Below are 11016 nucleotides of genomic sequence, written 5' to 3' on the forward strand. Positions count from 1 at the left end.
ACTTTTTGTTTGTTAATTGTTTTTAGGGAAATTATATTTAAAATCCTTAGGTAAACGCGCCTTTATTAAAAACTCCATAGGTTTTTTTTCGGAAATTTAGTCCTTGGGTCACTCGAAACTACTAGAAACTCCATACCGTTAATTTTTGGTAACTGCCGTTAGTCCACTCAAAATTCACCGTTTCATCTGATTAAAATATTAATTTTTTATTAATTTAATTTAAAAAAAATTAAACTTTTTTTTAAAAAAAAAAAAAAAAAATTGAAGGGTGGCCGAGCCACCCTTGGCCACCCCCCAACCCTTAAGGGGTGGTTTGGGGTGGCCGCGAGCCACCCCTGGCTTGGAGGGGTGGCCTTCGGGCCACCCCAAACCACCTAAGGGGTGGCCAAGGGTGGCCCGGCCACCCCTGGCCACCCTTCAATTTTTTTTTCTTTTTTTTTTTTTTTTTTAAAAAAAAAAAGTTTAATTTTTTTAAATTAAATTAATAAAAAATTAATATTTTAATCAGATGAAACGGTGAGTTTTGAGTGGACTAACGGTAGTTAACAAAAATTGACGGTAGTGAGTTTTCTAGTAGTTTCGAGTGACCCAGGGACTAAATTTCCGAAAAAACAAAAAACCCAAGAAATTTTTAATAAAGGCGCGTTTACCTAAGGATTTTATATACAATTTTCCTTGTTTTTAAGGCATCAGTACAGTGTGAAATAAGCCGAAAAGCCTGTAGGCGTCCCACAAAAAATTCCCGCCACGTGGAACTGCGAGAGCTTGATTCGTATCTATTCACCCGTCGCGCTCTGGAATCTTCAAAAACAAGAAGAAAAAGAAAATAAATAAATAAAACCGAACGTAAAGGTTAAGAAAAGGAAAAGGCGAAGAAAATAATTAAAAATATTTGAATTTCCTCGATTTCTCATTTTGGAAAGCTTTGGAGTTTGGCTTTGCTTCGATTCTCTTTCTCTCTTTCTTGAGGTTTCACTTTCTCTTTGTAGATCAACTTAGGGTTTTGCTCTGCTCGACCGGATCGATCCGTCTTGCGCAGCTTCTGCGCGTTACAGTGAGTTCGTCTTTTTCTTTTTCGATTTTTTTTTGCTCTAATTGTTGATGGATCAATGCCTTTATTATTGATGTATGTGACTTCTCTGATTTCTTGTTTCTTTTCAAATTTTCTGTTTGTTTGTCGAGAAACGGAGAGAAAAGAAGGTGAAATTTCGAGTCGCCGGAAGTCTTTTGTTGCTTTAGTTTATTAAAGCTTGAAAGCTTGCGTGTGGTTGTCTTAGGGTCGGTTGGAAATGGAGATATTGGTTGTATGTGTAATCTAAGCGATCAAAATTTTATAACCTTTTATTTTTTTAGGTTTTGCAGATTTTCTTAGATAGCGACCAAAGGGACATTGGCGTTTTTACGGTTTCCAATTATCATGATTTCGGCTGTGATTTTTTTTAAAATTATTTTTTGTTATGTTTTAAATTTATGTGCACGTAATTCTAGAATTTCTATGAGATGTATTTTTTAATACCACTGAAACCGTAACCACCATTTGCGTTTAAGTGTAAGAACTTATAAGATATGAAAGATTCTTTACTATAAATTTCAACGAGAAATAAATGTTGTGACTAAGTTGAATGGTCTTAATCTAAAGCTGTTATTGGAAGTTATTATGAACGTAATTCTTCTGTTTTACAGGTATTTGAATGTTAGTTTTGGCCCTGGATTCCAATCAAGACTCAGGATTTCACGATTACCACCACTGGGATTAACAGTAGGCGCTTTGGAGGAATTTATGCTTGCGAAATGAAATCTATGATTAAACACGCTTTTAATGAAACAGGGTGGAGTAATTGCATTGAGTAGCATAGTTTCAACACATCGTTCAAACTTATTTGGCGCAATCCGTGTTTTGGTAGGACAGCGACTCTGGTTTGTTAGTGGGTTTAAGGTTGGTTACATATGATAGTACTACATTGGAGGAAATATAAGTAGGCTGTTATAGAGAGTCAGTTGAGTGGTTGTTTGATGGATTTGGCAGTTTTCCACTCATATCTGTGCATGTAGAATAGGTAAAAGTTATATTCTAAGGAATGGATGAATACAGAGATATTGAGATGTTACTTCCCATTTGGAACAATAAGAATCCAACAGATCGGCTTTTCATTATATCTTGTTTAGTTGCTGCCCTAGTTGGAATTTTGACTATAGCCTATACTGCCTTTCAATGGAGGAGAAACATCAATATAAGTTGGATGAAAGCCATAGCCAGGTCAAAGAAAAATCCAAAGACGAGGCATAAGGATCCTGTAACTGCTCATACTTGGGTTCTAGAATCTGTGTCTCGTGGAAAAAATTTAAATTGTTGTGTGTGCTTGAAGTCCATGTCCCCTTCTCAAACTCTTGGGCCTATGGTGGCTTCAGACAGTTTTATTCACCGATGCAACATTTGTGGTGCAGCATCACATCTAAGCTGCTCTTCTAGTGCACATAAGGATTGCAAATGTGTATCTATGATTGGATATGAACATGTGATGCACCAATGGGCTGTTCGTTGGAGAGAAGTCACAGATCAACCTGATGGTACTTCTTTCTGTAGCTATTGTGAGGAACCATGTAGTGGGTCTTTCCTTGGTGGATCCCCTATATGGTGTTGCTTGTGGTGTCAACGACTAGTACACGTTGATTGCCACAGTAGTATGTCCAATGAAATAGGTGATATTTGTGATTTAGGCCCATTCAGAAGATTGATTCTACCACCACTCTATGTTAAGAAGTTAAACCGGACATCTGCAGGTGGATTTTTGAGCTCACTTACTCATGGAGCCAATGAGATAGCATCTTCAATGCGTGCAACCATCCGGAATAAGAGCAAGAAGTACAAGCATGGAAATGAATCTTCTGTTGACACTGGAAATAGTGGTAGTACTGTGGACACGTCCACAGAAGGCACTGCTGATACTCATCAAACAGTTAATGGTTCTCATGGAATAGAGGAAAACTGTAATGGTAGCATGAATCTGGAGTATCAACACCAAAATGGTAATGTAGATGACAAACTGGAGTCCAAGCCCAGTTTCAAAAGAAGTTCTTCAATGAATCAGAAGGATGAGTCTCAGGTATTAAGAATGAAACAGAGATATGAGTTGATTGATTTGCCTCCAGATGCAAGGCCCTTGCTAGTTTTCATCAACAAGAAGAGTGGGGCTCAGCATGGGGATTCACTTAGGCTACGTTTAAATATACTTTTGAACCCCGTTCAGGTCTATTTTCTCTATCATACCATTACATTATTACTTTTTTTAATAGATGTGGATTGTACTTTCTCTCCCTGAACAAGACAAGTTTAAGTATCATCTTAAAGCTTTTGCAATTCCTTTTTTTTTTTTTTTTCTTTTGTGTCGTTTTGGTCAAGATCAAGCTATTTAATAAGTGTTAGGATAGTCTTAATGGAAACATTTTTTTTTCAAGTTGTAACAGTATTCCTTTAGAGACCGAAATGATGCTCTAGGTGCTTTGTAGCATAGTGAATATACTATATATCAATGTGTTGAGGCTATATTAAGGTATTATTTTTTAATGAATAAGCTACATTAAGGTATTGCATTATATAAAATGTGGAATAAATAATTTCTTTCTGTCAAACTGACATTTTGTTAAAATAATGGGATTTTGGACAATATCTTGGGGTAATGTCTGAAAGTTATATATACATAAAAAAAAATACTCCACATTTGAGGTGGGGTGACATGACTTTTATCTTGTGTAATTGTTATGGGGGTTTACACTTTGATTTTATCTTGGTCAAACAACCTGCTAGTTTGGTGAATATCTTCACTTAAGGTACCAATTGGGTGGAATCAAGAAAGCTCGTTTAATAAGGCAGCCATTTGTTATTTTCTTGGTGGAATGACTTCCTTTTAATCATGGTTGGCATGAAAAGTTCACTAATTAGTCAGCTCTTTGGTGTAGCTTGCAACCTTAAATTGTCAGGGTTGAAAGTTTTGAAAATTTATCTACTTGTATCATGTGGGACACGTTTTTTTTCCGCAAGTGAATTTTGGGATGCTTTCTCTCTTATCTTTAAGATTTTTTTATTCAGACCATTTGATTTTTATCAGGTTTGTTCTTGTTGGTGCATGTTTTTAGGTTTTTGAGTTGAGCTCAACAGAGGGTCCAGAGGTGGGTCTTTATTTATTCAGAAAGGTGCCTCACTTTAGAATCCTTGTATGTGGGGGAGATGGTACTGTTGGTTGGGTTTTGAATGCCATAGACAAGCAAAATTTTGTTTCTCCTCCTCCAGTTGCTATTCTTCCTGCTGGGACTGGAAATGATCTGGCCAGGGTCCTTTCCTGGGGAGGTGGTTTGGGATCAGTGGAGAGACATGGGGGCCTTTGCACGGTGTTACACCACATAGAGCATTCTGCAGTAACCATTCTTGACCGGTGGAAGGTAGCAATTTTAAATCAACAAGGAAAGCAGTCCCAACCACCAAAATTCATGAACAACTATCTTGGTATGTTAGTGCATTTTTTTGCAGTTGCTTAGCATACTTTTCATTAGAGATAAGTTTGCCCTTGAAGCAGACGATAAAATTTTGGTTCTTAAATGGCATAGACCTGCAGTAGGCACTTAGAGTGCAACATTTTACTTGAATTTTGGACTATCAACTTGATATATTTCTATTGTTTAAATTTTGATGTGCTTGACTCCCCCCTTTCATTCTGCCAAGTATTGGTTTCTGAAGTCATAGGTCAAAAATCAATCCTGGAAAAGACAAAATTAATGCTAGAAAGGAAATAAAAAACGAACTCTGATCTTTCTGAATTGGTGTAGTCTGAGTTGTAAACCTAACCATGTTATCTTCGTGCCTATTTTTTCCACTAATTACTGTAAAATGGCCAATCCAATTGCACTGAAAATAGTTTGGCTGGTTCATGGGTAGATATTGGCATACAATTCGTGGGTGGGCCCCATTTAGCTTCTACCACATGCGTGAGCATACATGTATACTTTACGGTCCACTTGGTGTTCTATCATGGATATTCTCATGCATTTGGTGACCAACTTCAGTAAGAGTTATTTACAGGAGTTGGATGTGATGCAAAGGTTGCTCTGGATATTCATAATCTGCGGGAGGAGAATCCAGAGAAGTTCTATAACCAGGTAATTTAAACTTTAATTATGATTAGTCTTGAATGCTTAGCATTTGAACTTCCATTTATGGTATACTACATATAAGACAAAAGAATCTTGATTATTGTTTGCTTAAAACTGACTCTAGACTTCCTTTTGGAGGGAAAGGAATGTAGTTCTAGTTGTAATGATTTTCATCCGATATAATTTATTATGTCAAATAAATTACTTGAAATTTCATGGTGATATATTTGGGGTCATAATAAGTCTAGGTATGGATAAGGCTATTAATGCTTTAGTTTGTAAAGAAAAAAAAAAATTCATTCCATATTTTATGCATAAAGAAGGAAACATTTTGCTTAAGTGCAACCTATTTATGAAGTTATGCGGAGAATATCAGCCCATTATGCTGCGTACATGGTCTGCAAAATACCTTGATTTTAAACTTTCCAAAAATGCTGGTGCAATATTATAACACAGACAAAAATCTAATTGGGGAATCTTTTATTAATTTTATGAACTCTTTGTATGTTGGGCATGTTAACTAATGATGTTAAGCTGCCTGTCCCCCACTTCCCAAAAAAAGAGAGAAAATATAAAAGGACAATAAACCTTGTGCTTTTTTTGCAATGCATTGTATCTTGATATTACCTTGATTCAAATCTGTTTTGAATAATGGGCAATATTAGGAGGATGATTTGAAGAACAGAGCAGGAGGGAGGATTAGCATCACACTAACCTAGGATGGAGCACTATCTTACTTTATTCTCCTTTTTTTAGTTTTTATTTATTTTATTTGGAAGGATTCTACATAACTGTGCTACTTACTGATGCTGGTTTTGTTGTTGCAATTATTACTTCTTGTTCACTTGATTTTATTTTATTGTGATATTTAATTCCAACTCCCTGAAATTACTATAATATATGTGCAGTTTATGAATAAGGTTCTTTACGCAAGAGAGGGCGCTAGGAGCATAATGGATAGGACATTTGCGGATTTTCCTTGGCAAGTTCGTGTCGAAGTGGATGGAGTTGAGGTTGAGGTCCCTGAGGTGGGTTAGATTTATTTTGTGGATTTTGGAATGCTCTCAACTGTCTAAGAAATCATCACCATGCTAGTTGGGCTTGAGGTTTTTGGATAATATTTTGGCAATATCAGTGAATTTTGGATGTAGGTGGATTTTGAAATTCTGGATACTGTGACCAATGAAATCTAATTTAAATGGCGTCTCCTTCCAGGGCATGTTTGTGCGTTTTATGAATTATGATCCACTGTGTACATGTTTTATTTATCAATCAAGAAAATTCAGGTTGCTTTGAGTGTGTAAACTTTCATCAAGTGCAGTCACAATCCCTATGAATTTCATTTTCCTTACTTTCTATATTCTCTCTAGACTTTCTTGGAGTTGTCTGGATTAGAAACAGTTGATATGTTTTTTTGCCTTCTGATTTTGATTAAATAACTTGGAATTTCTATCATTGTCGTAGTTGATTAATAATACTTTCACTACAATTAATGATTATATATGAGAGCAAATGCTTCTTCTCCTCCACCTCCGTTTTTTAATTTTTTGATATCTAGAACTATCTGCTAGTACTTTGCTAACTTTTCTATTATTGCTGGATTTCTTTGTTCTTCCCCTTGAACTGATATTTTTAATCCTGAATTTGCACTACATGTCAAAAAAAAATTTCCCATCAATCCTGCAACAAATCATATGATTCTGTTTGAATTTTTGCAGGATGCCGAAGGTGTACTTGTTGCAAATATTGGAAGCTACATGGGTGGTGTAGATCTGTGGCAAAATGAGGATGAAAATTATGATAATTTTGATCCACAATCTATGCATGATAAGATACTTGAGGTTGTGAGCATATCGGGGACATGGCATCTTGGGAAGCTTCAGGTGAACTGGTTTCTTCTCTTACTGTTATGTGTACACATTCATTTTTTCCATTTTGAGTGTTTTCTATAAATTTTATTACCTACCGTTTAAAAATTGAATGTATATTTGATGCGTGCTTGTCAAATTTGAGTTTCTTTACAAATTATGGAGATCTGTTAATAAACATTTTATCTCCTAGCTGGTGTAGCATGAGGATTCAGTTGGGAATTTGAGAAAAAGTTAAATTAGCTCCTGGGCAGCACACTTCATCCAGATAAAGAAGTCATGGAGCACTTACTTCTGTAATATTTATTCTGGCGGTGGAGCCATTCTCCTTTTGGCAGAGATATAGGGGGTGTTTGTTAAACAACACCCCACCACACCACACTGTTCATGAATAAAAAAATAAAAAATAATAATAATGATTGATATGGGAAAATGAAAAAATGGTATTAGAAAGTAAAAAATTTTGTTTTGTAGTGATTTTTTTATTTGAATAGTAATAAAAAGTAAATGATGTGATATAAAAAGTAAATGATTTGATATAAAAGTAAAAATGTCTTTTTTGGAAAAAATGAAGTGAATAGTGTGGTGGAATGTGGAGGAATGGGAAGGGGTTTAACAAACAACCCCATAGTTGGAAATTACCTAATACCATTTCTGGCGGAAATTACCTAACACCATTTCCGGTGGTCTTAATGTTTTGTATTCCCTAACAGCCTAATTCTCTATTCACCCCATTTCTTTGTTTAACCTGATAAAATGAGTTTGGGCGTTTTTAGTTTCTAGCTTGTGAAATGCTTCTGAACTGCTTGTTTGTTTGTGAACAGGTTGGGCTTTCTCGTGCTCGAAGACTTGCACAAGGGCAAACAATTAAGATACAGCTCTTTGCTGGACTTCCTGTTCAAATTGATGGGGAGCCTTGGTTTCAGCATCCATGTACATTGACCATATCCCATCATGGCCAGGTCCTCTCCCTCTCTCTCATATTCATGTGCACCTTTATAGCACTACATATGCTGTGGTTTAATTGCAATTTTGAATCTCCATTATCCTTCATTTTTCAAATATTTCATCAATTAATTGAAACCATTCAACTATCAAGTCAAGGAGAGCCTTATGTGCCCCTTTATAGTTCAATTGGTATACTCTGTCATTAATTTTCAAGTGTTCACATCATGGACTTGGTGATGAATTTTTGAGGGTGGCGTTTTCTCTGGTGGTTATTATACTTCATTAAAAGAAATAATAAAATAAACTAGAACCCTGTAGTTGTCACAGTTGCTTCTTTGTCACTGAATATTATTCCTCAATTTTCGCTCTAATCAATTTCAGAATTGTTGATTTCACAGGTTTTCTGTTGTTCCCTCACCGAATTCTTCCTTCTTAAGCCCTAATAATTTCTTGATTTTTTTTTTTTTAAAAAAAATATTCGCCAGAAGCTTTTGCTTGTTACTTCTCAAAATCCTATTTATAATTTGGTTACTATACTAATTAGTTTGGACTGTGCAGGCCTTCATGTTGAGGAGGGTGGCTGAGGAACCTCTTGGCCATGCGGCTGCCATAATCACCGACGTGCTTGAGAATGCCGAGACAAATCACATAATCAATGCTTCACAGAAGCGAGCTCTTTTACAAGAAATGGCACTGAGGCTGTCCTAGAGTTTTTTACTAGCTCCTCCAGTTAGTGATTACAGTTTTGGTTGCGGTAGTACTATTTGTTAATTAAAATCTTTTACACGTTTTCTACAGCCTCTTGTGTCTATTCCTCAGATGTTATGTCTGGTGGTTATGAACTTACTGCTTCTATATGAAGCATGCTTGTAAATGAACCTCTTTTATTATCAATGGAAAGAAGCATTCAGAGTTGTCTTCACCAAATTTTCGGATTTGACTAGGATAAGATCATAAGATGTGAATTGGCTTTCCATTTTCTGTACTCTCCTTGGTGCTTCTTTGCATCTTGTTCAAACCTGCATTTGGTTCTATTCATATAAAGGGTGAAAATTCGTGTTTGCGTGTCGGGTTTGGGTTATATTGTGTCGAGACTTGGGTATATGACTATATATATTAAACCTTAAACGACCCATTTAATTAAATAGGTCAAATCCTTAAATCCTAACCTACTAATTTGAAGTGCAAGATTTGTAAGTCTACCCTAAACTAGAAAACCAAGTTTCTTTTTTATCTAATATGAAGGTGGTGCAGGCCTGAAACGTATGTTGTTTACACACACAAATTTACCTGGCAAAAGATAAACTCAAAAGAATGTAGATACTTGTCCATGAGCAGCAAACATATTTGATTTTGCCTTTGCATCAACAATGCTATATAAGCCAGATTTTATGTACACTCGTTGACTGCATACTTTGTTCAATCTGCACAATAATTGAGGAATGATCCATGCTAATTCTGGTCAACCTTCCTTTCTCTTCTTATTCCTTAGCAACCCTTGTTTAACCTTCTTCCACAGCCGTGTTACAAATCCTCCAGTATCCACCCTGGTATGCTTCATACCCATCCTTTTGTCAACGACTGCATTGGCGGATGGCGAACATGAAATTCTCCGTGGTGTCTTCATGCTTTCTCTGTAGATACGATCTAGCCCTAGGCGGTATAAGGGGGAATTTAAGTGGCGAATGTATGGCGGCGGCGAAGAGACATTTGAGCCGTGAATGGCCTTGTTGAGTTGCCGGGTCATGGCACGCAGCTCAAACGAGTCGTATAGGGTGCTGCCCTCATGTTGGGGGGTGAGCTTATTGATGGGGTTCAAAGTCCAGAAGTGGGCATGGGTTGGAGGGGTCAGTGATAGCTGTTTCTGCTCCGGGACTTCCATGGAAGTAGGGCAGGTGTGGTTTGAAGCCTCTCCCATGTTTTTGAGGTTTCTATTGAGTATTGATTGGGTGCCTCGTGAGTAACGTGGTTAGGTGCATCCTCAACAAGAAGATTGCGTTGTTGTTTACGCTTTGATTTGGCATGTTCTGCCATGTTATTATTCGGTATTCGGAGGATTAACGGTTGATTTAAGGCTTGTATTTAGGCGTAGAGCACAAGGTACACTATTCTAATGAGATTTGTATCTAAAATGCTACGGAAGGCTTGGTATGAATCCACATGCCGGCCCAGATAATCTGAATCAAGGGAAAGTTAATCCTCATTAGTCATTCCCTTGTAATCATGGGGTAAATTTTTGTATAACTGTCATATAATTCGATGGATGAAGTGACAGGTGACAGGCAGTAAACATCAATTTTTCAATCAGCACTTATTGTATTAATCATGGGGTAGGTTTTTCTATAACTGTAATACAATTGAATGAAGTGATAGGTAGTAAACATAAGTTTTTGAATAAGCACTTATATATAACTCTCTTTTTTTTGTACGAGAGTGGTACAATAGTTTACTAAATAGTATTAAGTCGACGAAGATGACTTTCCCATAAGAGTAGTGCTACTTTGTAGATTATTATCGATTACCCTACAACTTGATGATGTGGTAGTAAAAACTAAAAATTAGCCCTTGAATCAATCTTTGTGAAAAAAAAAAAAAAAAAAAAAAAAAAAAAAAAAAAAATGAAGGGTTGATTTTCACTACCATGTCATCCCAGTGAGTAATGCTAGAAGTCCAAGAATGATGTGGCTTTTAAAATCATTATTGGGCTTGTGATTGGTCATTATTGAATTTTGATCAACTAATGATTTTAAAAGCCACCTCATTCTTAGAGTTACACAAGAGTGACTTCTAGAATTACTCAATCCTAATTGTATGATAGTCGTATAGTAGTCAACTAAATAATATTACTCTTCTCATAATAATAGGACTAATATTATGTTGAGTAATGCTACATGCTCAACTCACATCCCACTGAATTGATGTGGCAACCATTGAATCATACTTCATTAAAAAGAAGAAAAATTCAAGAGTTGAAGGACACTGCCATATTAGCCCAATAGAATAAAAGTGGGATGAGAGTTGAGTATTTAGAATTACTCATATTATATATCACGTC

The 11016-nt window shown here is 36.2% G+C and overlaps 1 protein-coding gene across 1 annotated transcript; it reads left to right on the top strand.

Moving 5' to 3' along the window:
* Positions 1–815: 815 nt before the first annotated feature.
* Positions 816–8878, top strand: DGK1 (diacylglycerol kinase1). The gene is made up of 8 exons (XM_059585531.2): positions 816–1054; positions 1684–3248; positions 4135–4501; positions 5075–5151; positions 6054–6173; positions 6864–7028; positions 7838–7975; positions 8520–8878. Exons 2-8 carry the CDS (start codon positions 2079–2081, stop codon positions 8667–8669), a joined length of 2187 nt encoding a protein of 728 aa, XP_059441514.1. The 5' UTR covers positions 816–1054; positions 1684–2078; the 3' UTR covers positions 8670–8878.
* The last annotated feature ends 2138 nt before the right edge of the window (positions 8879–11016 follow it).

This window comes from Corylus avellana, chromosome 3 (assembly GCF_965113065.1).
Source record: "Corylus avellana chromosome 3, dhCorAvel1.hap1.2, whole genome shotgun sequence".
NCBI classification, from domain to species: Eukaryota; Viridiplantae; Streptophyta; class Magnoliopsida; order Fagales; family Betulaceae; genus Corylus; species Corylus avellana.